Here is a 13510-nt window from a genome sequence, read left to right as displayed (position 1 = left end):
CTTACTGTACTCTACTTCTAGTAATTTTCAAGTTGACTTGCACAAGCACTCTTGGAGTGACGATAGTGTGGGTGACTAGACATTAAGACGGCAGTAGTCTCTTTGATAGAAATGCAGGAAAGACATAGATGATATTATTTATACCAGAGATTCCCAACTGCCGGTACATGAACTGGTACCGGTATGCAGGCTGTGAATGAAACTGCCTGCAATTTCCCTCATGGGAGAGTAAACTTTTAAAATGTTAATATCTTACTAAAGCCAAAACTTACTTTTGTTTTTCACAGTTGGTATCTATGTGAGTATTTCACTTGGAAAATATACCTCTTTTCTCTCCTGTACTGCTTAATTCATATAACTATCTTTTTATTTCCCCTCTTTTTTTTTTTTTCTTAATTTATATGGTCAGTCTTCCCTCAGAGGTTGATTAGTGAACATTAAACGTAGTGTTTGCAGTTGTAGTGATTTTCACAGGTAATTTATACAATTTATAAATTGTATATTCTTAATTAATAAATGTTTTTCTGTTTTTAGTAGAATAGCTCGGTTTTGCTTACCTAATTATTTGTGACTTTTCAAACAGATTTATGTACTCATTAATTAACACACCGGTACGTCATAAGATACCAATGTGGTTGACTGGTACGTGGGCTTATAAAGATTGGGAACCTCTGATTTAGACCATTTGAGTGCAGGCCCTGTTCGAACCTGTTGAATGTGCATGTGGCCGGCCCTGTATCTTTTTTGCCAGTTATGACTTTTTTTTTGTTGATTTTTTTTTTCAGTTCTTTTTCTTCATATTATACAAAAAAGGAAACATGTTCTTTTTCTAAGAAACATGTTCTGTTTCATCATAACATGATAAAACCAAGTTAAAATCTGTCTTTTTATTTAGTGATATTCTTATCATATGATCGTGCTATTTTGCATAGTAACTATACAACCCATAATCACTCTTGTGTTATGTTGAAATTTATGAAGATCAGAATTCAATATAGAATTTTTTTCCCTAACCTCATTCACAAAAGTATCTTCAAAAAGCTTGGAATGATCTAATTTTGCAACCATTAACATAATTTAGTGGATAAACTGAAAACTTTTAGAAACGTGACAAATATTATTTATTTAGTATAATCTGCAGAAGTTTTTGGATTTACATCTCACTGTATATTTTGTTTTATCCCCCTCCTCCTTTCTCTTAGATCCTGTTGCTACGTTAAAGGTTACTGGAAATACTTGGCTCTCTCATGGTCAGCTTCTTAATTTGGATGTCTTTTGCAATGGCAGGTTAGTGGTCGTTTTTCTTTTTTTTTTTTTTTCCCTCTCTCCAAATTCTAAAATACTGTCCATTGTTATTTTAGTCACAGGGAATTTCATGTTAAATATGTTGTATGTACTCTGTACTTATCTGTATTAGTAGGATAATTATTGAAGGAAATAAATACAGATGTTAAGCACATCACTGATCATGGGGAATGTTCTGTTCCTTGGAAAAAGAACTACTGGGTGGCAATGAACATAGTGTAATAATGTGAGATTTACTTAAAGACATAACTACAGTCAAGGGTAAAGGAAAGGGCTTTTACTTTTATAAGGGTGACTACAGTGTGACTAACTGACGATGTTACCAACAGAATATTTTAAGTGGAAACATTCAGGGAAGTTATTGTAGGAGCTAGGCTTTTCATACTAACTGAGAAATACTGTTCAAGATTTAGACCTAAATGGATATCAGATGAACTGATGAGACTTGTGGCAGAGAAGGAAAAGCATGGGATGTGTATAAAAGCATCAGGTGATACTTCTCGTAATCTGCCTTGGCAAGCCAAGGCAGATTACGAGAGGTCTGTGGCAATGAATACCAAGAAAAGCAGCAAACTCTTTCCTTATATTAAGAGTAGAGAGAAGGGGTTGTATCACACTTGGTACACTTGATGTCGATGGTCTAACTTTTGATAATCTTGCTCGGTTTGCTGAAAAACTGAATAGGTATTTTGCATCTACATTCACACATGAAGAATTCTTTAAGGGATGGTATGCCAGAAGTTTAGAAATTTAGCTCCCTCTTAGAGTTTATCAAACTCTAAGATGGAGCTAAATCATTTAAAATGCAGAGAAAAATCTTGCCACAGTGATGGAAGTAACTTTACTAAATTTAAAAATTTTAGCTTTTGAAACTTCTACTTAAGATGAAAGTCCTCAAAAAAGACATCAATAATCTATTTTTGTATAAAAATAAAATATGACATCTGGAGTTCTTTGAAATAAATGTTATCAGATTTATTTCTTATCTTTTGTATGTCTCCAGGATGGTTGAAATTTCTCTACTCTACAGTTCCACTGCTCATAGAAAGTCCCCATATTTCATAATCAGTTATAGAATAGGTTATCAAGCAAAATGAATCTTGGTAACCAGAAAGAATTCCTTTAGTAGTATCCAAATCATTTACAACATTTTTTATAGAATCAAATGTTTTGGCATAAAGTGTGTAATTATGCACGTAAGCCTATCTTTTCATAAATAGGTGCTTATGGAAGAGGAAGGCTAGGGCACATATCTCAGTAAATAGCTATGCATATGGAGCATTTATGAATATTTTTTATACAAGAAATAATTCCCAAAGTACAAGATTTGGATTGAAAACTTGTAATGCAGAAACTGTATTTATCATATGCAGAGTAAGTGCCACTAATAATAAAAATGCAGACATTTTCACCATGGGTTGATTCTCAGTCTGGTCAGAGTAACTGCAAGAATCCTTCTTGCAACTTGAGTGAATCCAGGCTTTGGAGAAAAACCTGACTCGCTCAAAACCAACCTGAATTTTTAGGAAACCAAATATGGATGAAAAGGTTCATATCTCTTACATACTAAATATGCCAGCCACAAGCATCTGTCATTTCATGAGACATTTAGATACACTTTTCTCCAATATCAGAAAGCATTAAGATAAAGGATATTTGCACTTAACTAGGTGAAAATAGATCCTTTGAAAAGTTAATTTCATCTAATCTTGAAATACATAATTTGGTCAAAAATTATTGATTTATCCTTGTGTTTGCCCCCCCCCCCGCAATGTTTTGATCAAACTTGAATTTTTTTTCCTGCATGGAAAGCACTTTTCACAAATATAAAGATACTGTCATCCATATTAAAATCTTCCCATGATTGGTGATCTGTGATCCTCTAAGTTTAATAACAGATTTTGTTTTTTAACAGTTTGAACAAAAGGATTTTATGGCAAAACAACTTATGATACATATACAAAGAATCTACTCTCATCCATTGATGGAGAATTAAAGCAAAACACTACTGACTATTGTTTTCCTATTAATGTTATTGTAGTAATATGTTTCAATTATATTATCAAAGTTGCATTTTTGAGCCCACTCTTTGAAAAACTGAACAAATTAATGAAAATATAATGATTACACATGAGATTATAAATTTTTTCAATATATGTCAATATATAAATGCATATAATCTAGTCTAATCATTATATTTGAATATATATCAATATTTCAGTATAATTTAAATATCAAAAGCTAACTTATAGCTGCAACTATATATATACGTTAACTTTTTTCTAGTGGTCCATATTTATATTGCTGGAAAATATTTTTTCCTGATGAGAAATTAACAAATCTAACTTGCCCAGAACCTGTTGTTACAACAAGATGCTCTTTTCCAATTATTCATTATTTTCCACATTCGGGAAAATATCATGTTTCTGTTAATATCAGTAACTTTGTTGGATCTCAACAAAAGAGCTTGGAAATTCATATATATGATGGTAAGTTACAGTTTGATGTATTGTAAATTTAGTTAAGTTCAAAATATAAAATAATACATGTTATAATTACTCACATATCTAATGGATTGATGAATACACATAAATATGGCACCTCCATGGGCAGGAGCAGCAGTGCTTAGCACACGCGCCTTGATTAGACTGGGGTTTGAGCCCGTGACCACCAAATACAGAAGATGCGGAAAGATCAGGGAATGAGCACCGCATATCCCCGGAGCAATATTGCCTTAGTTGCTAATGCTCCTAAAAACCAAATAACAACAACACATAAATATAAAATGAACGTACAAGTTAAGTGTAATTGCATCATTTCAGTACATAGCCAACTACTTAAGTAGTTATGATGAGTTATTATGTAGCGCAGAGCAAAACGGAAGACAGAATAAATAAATGACAAGTTTAATATTAAATTGTAAAACACATATATTAAATACATACAGTACAAATAGCTTTCGGTTATTATGGTAACCTACATCAGTCAAACTGACAGTTTAGGAACATAGTACATAAGGGCGTGTAGTGCCAGTCATGTATAGTGAACTGCATGATGTAGTAGTTAGCTGTTTGATATTGAAGCCTGTGGTTGTGATGTATGCAAACGTTGCCAACGTTTGTCACTCATAAGAATGGTTGCTTCAATAATAGGGCGGACATGACATTGACTGCTTCTGTTGACTGAAGTATTAGAGCATGTGATGTTCAAAGACTCCAACCAGACGCAGCGCCGGTAATGGCGGGACTGATCGCCAACCACGACATCGCGATGCGGATCAATGTCGTGTTGTTGGCCATTGCTGAGCACTTCTGGTTGACCAGAAGTGCTCAGCAATGGCCAGGTGTTCTATGTCTGCTAAGCAGATGGCTCTTTCGTGTTCTGAAAGAAGTTTGTCGAGCCGTCTCCCAGTTTCTCCAATGTAGCAGCTAGTGTAGTCACGGCAAGAAATGCGGTAAACTAATCCACTTTGTAGTAAGGTGGGAACCAGTGTTTTTACTCTAGAGATGAGTGATTGCAATTTTCTGCCCAGGAGCTGTAAGCAATTTATCCCATGTGATTTCAGGACCCTAGAAACCTGCTATGATAGGTCTAGGTATTACGGGATAAAGGCACTCGCGGTGGAGTTATTACCTTGACCCTTTATCCCATACTACCCAAACCTATCACAGCAAGTTTTTAGGGTCCTGAAATCACATGGGATAAATTGCTTACAGCTCCCGGGCAGGAAATTGCAATCCCTCATCTCTAGAGTGAAAACACCGGTTCCCACCTTATTACAAAGTTGATATCGACTGCACTAGCTGCTACGTCGGCGAAACTGAGAGATGGTTCGGCAAATGTCTTTCAGAATGCGAAAGAGCCATCCGCTTAGCGGATATAGAACACGCGGCCATTGCTGAGCACTTCTGGTCAACCCAACACGACATTGACCCGCATCGCAATGTTGTGGTTGTCGATCAGTGCTGTGCCTGGTTGGAGTCATTGAACATCATGTGCTCTAATACTTCAGTCAACAGAAGCAGTGGATGTCGTGTCCACCCTATTATTGAAGCACCCATTCTTATGAGTGACAAATGTTGGCAACGTTCGCATACGTCACAACCACAGGCTTCAACATCAAACAGCTAACTACTACATCATGCAGTTCACTATACATGACATGACATGACGGCGCCTCCATAGACAGGCGGGCAGGAGCCACAGTGCATAGCACACGCTTCTTGATTAGACCAGTGTTCGAGCCCGTGACCACCAAATACAGAGGATGCGGAAAGGTCAGAGAATGACCACCGCATATCCCCAGAGCAATATGGCCTTAGTTGCTAATGCTCCTAAAAACCAAATAACAACAGCAAACTTGGATACTTCATTTCATTGGCGACATCTCGTGCATATTTATCAGAGGCTTTAGATTTTGTTGCAGTCTTCAAAGTAGGAAGCTCATAACTTTTCTCCATTAACTTGAGCCTGTATTGACAGCAATAATTGTGGGGTAAAAAGTGCTTTATGGTGGGGGGGGTCATGACTTGGTATTAGAGGTTAAAGGTACATATAATCTCTGTTATTTGTTCTAATTTTGAAGTCCTCTCATGCACTCTTTGCCTGCTCGTATTCAGTATATTATTCACAAGTTGGCATGTTTGCTGATTGAGATACACGTAACAACTAATGAGAGACGAGTAGATCAGTGTTGTTAAGGCTTTCATAACAGAACTTCAAGATTTTTAAAAAAAAAAAGGGAAAAAAAGTGGTTTTGTCATTTTGATGATGCCATTTGTTTTAAAGATATTAGAAACGTAGACCAAACAAAGAATGTTGGTGTTATGTCTTGATGTGATCATATGTAAAAAACGTAACAGCTGATTTGGCTGCAATCACAGTAAAGACCAGCATATAAAAGATGGCAACTGAACACAGTGATGCATAAGATTTTCAAATTCTCATGATGTGTTGAATGACAGATTTTCAAATTCTCATGATGTGTTGTAACCATTGATATGGATTGCTGGTTGATATTATTAAAAAAATAAATTGAGGTAGTTGTCCATTTTTTAATGTGAGGAAAAGAAATCATTATGTTTTTGATATGACTGCTCTTTGCATGACTCAAATTTTATATCTGAAGCTAAGGTAAACTTAACAGTTCCTGTCTGATCTTGCAAAAACTAAGGTGATATAAAATGAGCAATTAATACTTTTAAGATTGTCCATTTTTAAACTGTGGCATTTCTTTAATAAAACATGAATAGTTTTAATATTTTTAAATTTAATTAATAATTTAATATAATCACACCTTTTTATAAATTAGAAATAACTCTTTAGAAATTAAGCAGTATCTGACCTTTCTTTTTTAATTATTTTAGTGTCTCATAAGCCTCAGTTGTCTGTAGTCATTATACCAGTGGTTTGTACTATTCTGGCCATTGTCATTGTTGTTGCTGGTTTTGTCCTTTACCATCATGGTAAGCGAAAAGTGCTCATAGAAACTGCAGACTTTGATTTCCTTGAGTCTTCCCAGCAGAGTGCAATTAACACCTTCTGGGAGAAGCTTTGTGGCAACATCAGAAATTCTGTTGTTTGCATCGATAAAGAAGCAGAAAATTCTGCATTGTGGACATCTGAAAAGTTTTCAAGTTCCAGTTTGTATGGTTCAATTCAGTAATGAAGTATTTACCATTCAAGAAATCTGTGACCAGAAAGATTTTGAAAATTTTTGTGAATTTTATTGAAAGATATATTTATATTAAACAAATTGTAAAGTATATTTTCTTATTTTGTACAAAGTTTTCTAGAATCTTCAGATAAATCTCATCTTCAAAATAACTATCTGTAATATATAACTTTTCAGTATTTTGTATAAATTGTAAAGAACAAATATTAAATTGTTGCCATTTTGGCAGTCGCTGTTCTGTTCATTTGTAAAGAATTTTTTTAACTGTAATTTTGAAATAAAATAAGTATTTTCTTTTGCTAAGGGTGCAGTTAAGGGTATTTATTTATTTAAATAGTGCATCACTGTTATTATTAAAAGGAAATATTGAATTTATTCAAATAACCTGTGCTCTTTTTTTTTTTTTTTTTCAAAACTTTACATTTAAAAGAATATGAAAAGCTTCATCTCTTTTATCAGAATTTATACTTTATTGTATTGGCATATGTCAGGAAATCAGATTGCCACTTCAGTAGTAGGTTTGGGAATCCATTTCTGTTCTTCACTTTACATGTGGCTGTAACTAGTGAGAACTAATTGCTCAGAAGAATCAATGTTTGTTGATTCTCCTAAATTGTGCTGATTTCATGCTTTGGGAGAATCACCGTTTGTTGATTCTCCGAAAACTTCAAAGTGAACTTTCGTTTCACGAAATATTGTATTTCTGTAAGATTTCAATCACGTGTATGCTTTTCATATGCAGATATACTGAATTTATCAATATGAACTTCAATACTGCTACAAACAGGCTCTGCTTCATACAAATTAGAGCATGTCATCTTAGCTCACATGCTCTGAATATGCTGTGGTTTTGGTTTGATTTTAGTTGTTATGACAGTAAGTGCTTTTTCATGTTTTATGATTTGTGCCCAGATATACTTCTAATTTTTCTAAAAATGTTTTAGGTTACCTCTGATTAAACTGGCCAACAAAAAAAAAAAATAATAATAATAACAAATATTTGCACCTCTGAAGCAAAAGTTGCCAATTCTAAAGAAAATTGATTCGCTGATCAATTTTGATTCTAAAATTACCAAAAATTGTCTATCTCTCCGTTGAAAGATATACTAAAATTTAGATGTAATTTCAAATTCAAATATCATACAATAACATACACTGTGCTGCCACTTTATTAGGTACACCTACCTAGTAGCATGTTGAGCCTCCTTTAGCCTTCAAAACAACCTGAATTCATCTAGGCATGGATTGAACAAGATGCTGAAAATGTGCAGGAATGGAGTACCATGCAGACACAAGTGTGTCACGCAGTTCCTTGAGATTCAATGGAGGTGTAGGCCTGCAGCGAACAGCCCTTTACAGCTCATCCCAAAGATGCTTTTCTTTCCACTGCAGCAAAGAAAAGTTATTGTCATGTTCCTGGAACCATTTCATAGTGATTTGGCCTTTGTGCACTGCCACATTATCCTGCTGAAAGTAACCATCTGACTGAGGATAAACTGTCAACATGAACGGATGCACTTGGTCAGCAACGATGTTTAGGTACGATGTGGCATTCAGATGTGAATCTATGGATATCAATGGACCCAACGTGTGCCAAAAAAACATTCCCCACACCATAACACTGCCCCCACCACCTTGCACAGTAGTTGTCAGACATGACAGGTCCATGGATTCATGTTGTTTTTGCCGAATTCTGAGCTTTCCATCAACATGATGCACCAGGAACTTTGACTCGTCAGGAAAACAACTGTTTTCCAATCCTCAATAGTCCAGTGCTGGTGTTGCTGCGCCCACAGGAGGCGTGCTTCCTTGTTCTTCATTGATAACAAAGGTACGCAATGTGGCCGTCAGCTGTTGTAGCCCATTTGCAACAAAGTGCAACTAGTGGTCCGCTGCAATATTTTGTTCTGCATACTAAGGTTGTATTCTGATGTGATGTGCAACATTGTTTCCCGTCTGTTTGCTTGCACGATTCTAGCCATCCTCCTCTGACCTCTCTCATCAAGTGATTTTTTTCCACAGAAGTGCCATTGAGAGGATGTTTTCTGTTCATTGCAGCATTCTCGATACACCCTTGAAACTGTGGTGCATGAAAAGTTCAGGAGAACTGCCGTTTCAGAGATGCTTTGTCCAGCACATCTTGCACCTACTACCATGCCACATTCAAAGTTAGATCACTCCTTTTCCCAATTCTTGCTACAGTTTGTATGCTTAACTGATACTAGAAAGGTTCTGCTGTATTTATATCCACAGCTGTGGCCATGTGACTTGCAACATTGTGGGACAAACCATTTGTGTACACAACAAATGTTGTGTACACAAATGGTGTACCTAATAAAGTGGTAGCACAGTGTATATGCTCTCTTAAAAATTAGTATATTTTTAAGAATGGCATATAAATTTTTTTTTTTTTTTTTTTTTGTTGGCCCTTTGTATAGACTCGGGTAAAAATGCAATTTGATAATTTTTTACCTGTATGACTATAATACTTTTAAAAAAAATTACAATTATTGCACAAAACTTATCTGCTACATAAAGTTGTCCACGAGCAACATTGGCAACTTTGTTGAAAGTCTGACCCGGAGATTTGTTGATTGTCATTACTAAAGCTAAGAAATTGTCTTCTCTTAAAAGTAAGCAGCAAGTTAGTTTTGCTAGAAGCTAAATCAATTCTCAAGGTTTCAAAAATTGGGTGAAAAATATTTTGGAAAACAAAACAAAAAATTTCTCAATTTTATTGCTAAACAAAAGCTATTGCAAAAGGAATCAGGTCAAACGCTTGTTTAGTCTTGGAATTATTCAAGTTCAAAAATCATCCTGGACAGAGGGACACAAAATTATTATATAAATTATGTATTATGTTTAAGTATTTTAAAATGAACAGAATTGTTCATTTTAAAATACTTAAACAAAATGTACTACTTATCTCTTTCCTTAGGAAAATGTTTGCCACCTGGTGTTTTACTTATAGTCTATTTTTCTTTCCCTCTTAAGGAACCAGCAGTAATTTGCCATCATGGCAGTATACCTTGATACTGCTTAGTACCAACAACCTTGTTCTGCTTTTTCATCATATTGCACAAAGTCCTGATGAGTGTTTCCATTGATCATCATTTACATCATCTAAATTTTGAGAAAAAAAAATTGGTAATGAAGAAAATAATATTCAGAGACATTCAACAGCTCATATCTTTATAACATTGCAGGAAATTTGATAGCAGAGATTTATAATTATCTTCTTTCCTTCTTCCAAGAAATCTGTGCTTTATCATCTTCGTAGATTCTTTATTTGAGACCCAATTAATTTCTTCTTTTAGTTTTGCATCTGTTTAATTGGGAAACAATTCCCTCGTGTAGCAGATTCCACTTCCTTTTTTATCCAGAGATTTAATATAATTCTTCATTAATCCAAGCTTTATATGCATAGCTGGCAGAACGTTTTTGGTTCAATCAATGAAAAACATTTTATATTTTCCTGGTAAAAATTCCTTCCTTTTTTCCCATTTCTGCACAGTATAATATTTTTCAGTTGCACAACTGTCCCCCAAACATAGAAAATAACAGTATTTTGTGAAACCCTCCCTATAAACCATTGAGTAACCCAGTTACCTAAGATTATGTAGATTCCAGGCAAAGTCGTGGTATTTTATTGCACTCAGGATCTTGGACATACTCTCATATGTTTCTTTCAAGCATGATGTAGAAAAACTGATGGAAATATATTTCCATTGTGTAGCAAAACTGCTTTTAAATAATTTTGAGATGTTAATAATAATCCTTTCAGTAGGATTGTGTTCAATGCCCAATTCATTCTTCTCAATGAACTCAGCACTGAATACACTGAAATAATATCTTTCAAAAACATACTTTCTTCAATAATGAAATATTTTTAAAATACTTTGATGTTCTCAATATAAAGTGTAATTTTAGTTCCTGCTTCAAGTAACTTGGCAACTTCCACTGTTGTAGCCTACACTCGCTGCCCAAAAAAAAAAAATTAACCTTTTGCAGTTTGCATCAACAGATAATTAAATGCACAGCATGCTATATATGTAAGTTGTCATATAGTATGATCAGAAGTTCTTTGGTATCATGTAAATACTGTGCACATTCCTGGGCTTCTTATTTGATCTGGTTATGGGAAAAACACTTGATCTTTCTGATTTTCAATAACTTGTTATTGTTGGAGACATTTAGCTGAATCTGCAATTGAGAAAACAAAACGCGGTCATGTGTCAAAAACAGCCATTTCAAAAGTTATAAAGTGAGTAGAAGACAAATGGAGAGTAGAGCTCTATACAGACAATTCAGCAGAAAGTTGTCCCGTTCCTGGAGTATTCTGCTGAATACCCCAGGAAATGGGACTTCAGAAATTTAAAGAGAATTGTGTATCAGAATAGAAGGTCCAGTGTGCAGCAAATGACTGAAAAGTTCAGTTTAGGCAAAGAAAGACTCATTTCCAACAAAACTTTCTGTGAAAAACTGGAAGATTGACTGACGTAACACCAAGACTGAACTGTGGAACAACAGAAAAGGTTTGTCTCGGCTAACGAGGCTACCAAAAACATGAATATTAATTCTTTGAACTCAACCAGTTCATGAGAATGGCTTTATTGGTTATGGAAGTTCAGAGGATTAATGTTCTTGGTCAAATATTTTATTCATTAAATGTTTTAATCTGTATCCATGAGAAAGTTCTAAGGGCCCCAAATCTTATGGGTGGACATTGTTACATAATCAGTTTCAGGTATTTTCCCAACAATGTCCTCAACATCCTGTAGAAATTAAGCAAAATTTTAAAACTACTAAATTAATGAAAGAATAATTTTCATTAATTTTGTGGTCATTTTGCTAATAATATTTTAGGACAGAAGCCTCACTCTATAAAAATTCAAATAATGACATTTGTTAGTGCAATTTTGCATTGAAATTAACCAATCTTAGATAAATACAAAATTAATTTAACTGCTTTTGACCTAATTCCTATACTTATTACAAAGGTAATGTTTCTGGCTCCATGCCAGAACCCATCATCAGACTATATGGGGCTGAAATAAGGAGAACACAGTGGAAACATAGGGAAATTTTACATTCTTATCAATTTCACAAATTATGGTATTGCAGTTTTCTGATCTAAAACTGCAATACCACAATTTTACATAGAATTAAATTTTATTAATTCTATGTAAAATTAATAAAAAAAATCACAAATAAATGAAATAACCTAAATTTATAAATTAGATGTGAAACAACATACCTATTAACAACTCCTGACACCTTGTCTTCTCTAAGTGGGACTGCTTTATTTGAATGTGATGTGCTGTTAAGATTTTATGCATTTGTCAAGTGATTCATGTGTCCATACTTTCACACAGCCCTGACTCCAAAAGAGCCCATTTCAGTTGGCATCAGCACCCTTGTTGGCTGTACCCTGGAATGATGGGCCATGGTGTTCTTTAGTGATACCTCAAGTTACAATGGAATTCTCAAAGTATTTTCCATCCAGGGAGAAAAAGATGGGATTTCATCTTCATGGGAGCTGATACCATAAGCACCAAATATTAATGGCTGTCTGAAGTTCTTTAATTGTATTTTGTCATTTTTAGTATTTTTCTGAAAATAGGCAAGGTGCAGAATAGATTTGGACAAGAATGTTCCTTCAGTGATGTCTATTTCTCCATCAACATTCTAATTGAAAAACAAATAATACAATGTTGAAACACATATAGCTTTCATAGACAACAAATGATCTTTTGATCATAGCCAGGATAAATTATTAGAAATGATTAAAGGTGTTCCAAATCAAAGTGAATTTTGCAAATAATTTGTTTTTTTCTGCATTGTAGGTTTCAGAAATGTTCCAAGTGCATTTGGTAGATGGGATATACAGGGTGGCCCAAAAAGGTGTAACAAATTTTAAATGTTTATAACAAATGTAATTTTAATGATAGAAACACAAAACCTGCACTAAATGTGAGAAAAACAGTTGAGGTTTTTACTGACATTCAACATGTGCACCACTTGTCACACAAACAATATCTAATCGGTAATAAAGTTCATCCCATGTGTTTTCAAGGATGTCATGCTTAATCATGGTAATTGCATTTGTAATCCTGTGCTTTAAGTCTGCGATGTCTTCAACAGAGGTCTTGTAGACTGTCATTGATGAATCCCCATAAGAAGAAATCACAAGGAGATAAATCTGGTGAATATGGTGGCCATGTAATGGGACCATCACACCCAATCCACTGGCCAGGAAACTTAGCATCAAGAGACCTCCTCACACTCAAAGCCCAATGTGGTGGCACTCCATCCTGTTGGAAAATAACCCTATTTGGCAGTTCATCCAATTGAGGATACACATAGAGCTCAAGCATGTCCTGGTAATTATCTGCTCTCACAGTCGCTTCTTGAAAGAAAAAGGGTCCAATAACACGAAACATGATGCCACACCACACATTCCCCTTTGGGCTATCTCGCTGATACTTCTGTGCACAGTGTGGATTTTCAGTCCCCCAAATTCGGACATTT

At 34.7% G+C, this 13510-nt stretch overlaps 1 protein-coding gene across 1 annotated transcript in view; it reads left to right on the top strand.

Annotated features, from left to right (window-relative positions):
• Positions 1-6970, top strand: part of LOC150076692 (transmembrane protein 130-like) — a 45689-nt gene extending 38719 nt beyond the window's left edge. The window contains exons 4-6 of the mRNA XM_090386611.1: positions 1203-1287; positions 3592-3794; positions 6672-6970. Of these exons, the coding sequence (XP_090242737.1) occupies positions 1203-1287; positions 3592-3794; positions 6672-6970 (587 nt within the window). The remainder of the gene's footprint in view (positions 1-1202; positions 1288-3591; positions 3795-6671) is intronic.
• Positions 6971-13510: the final 6540 nt, after the last annotated feature.

This window comes from Mastigoproctus giganteus, chromosome 12, assembly GCF_048544385.1.
Source record: "Mastigoproctus giganteus isolate SK-2022 chromosome 12, ASM4854438v1, whole genome shotgun sequence".
NCBI classification, from domain to species: Eukaryota; Metazoa; Arthropoda; class Arachnida; order Uropygi; family Thelyphonidae; genus Mastigoproctus; species Mastigoproctus giganteus.
This window is presented reverse-complemented; position numbering and strand designations above follow the sequence as displayed.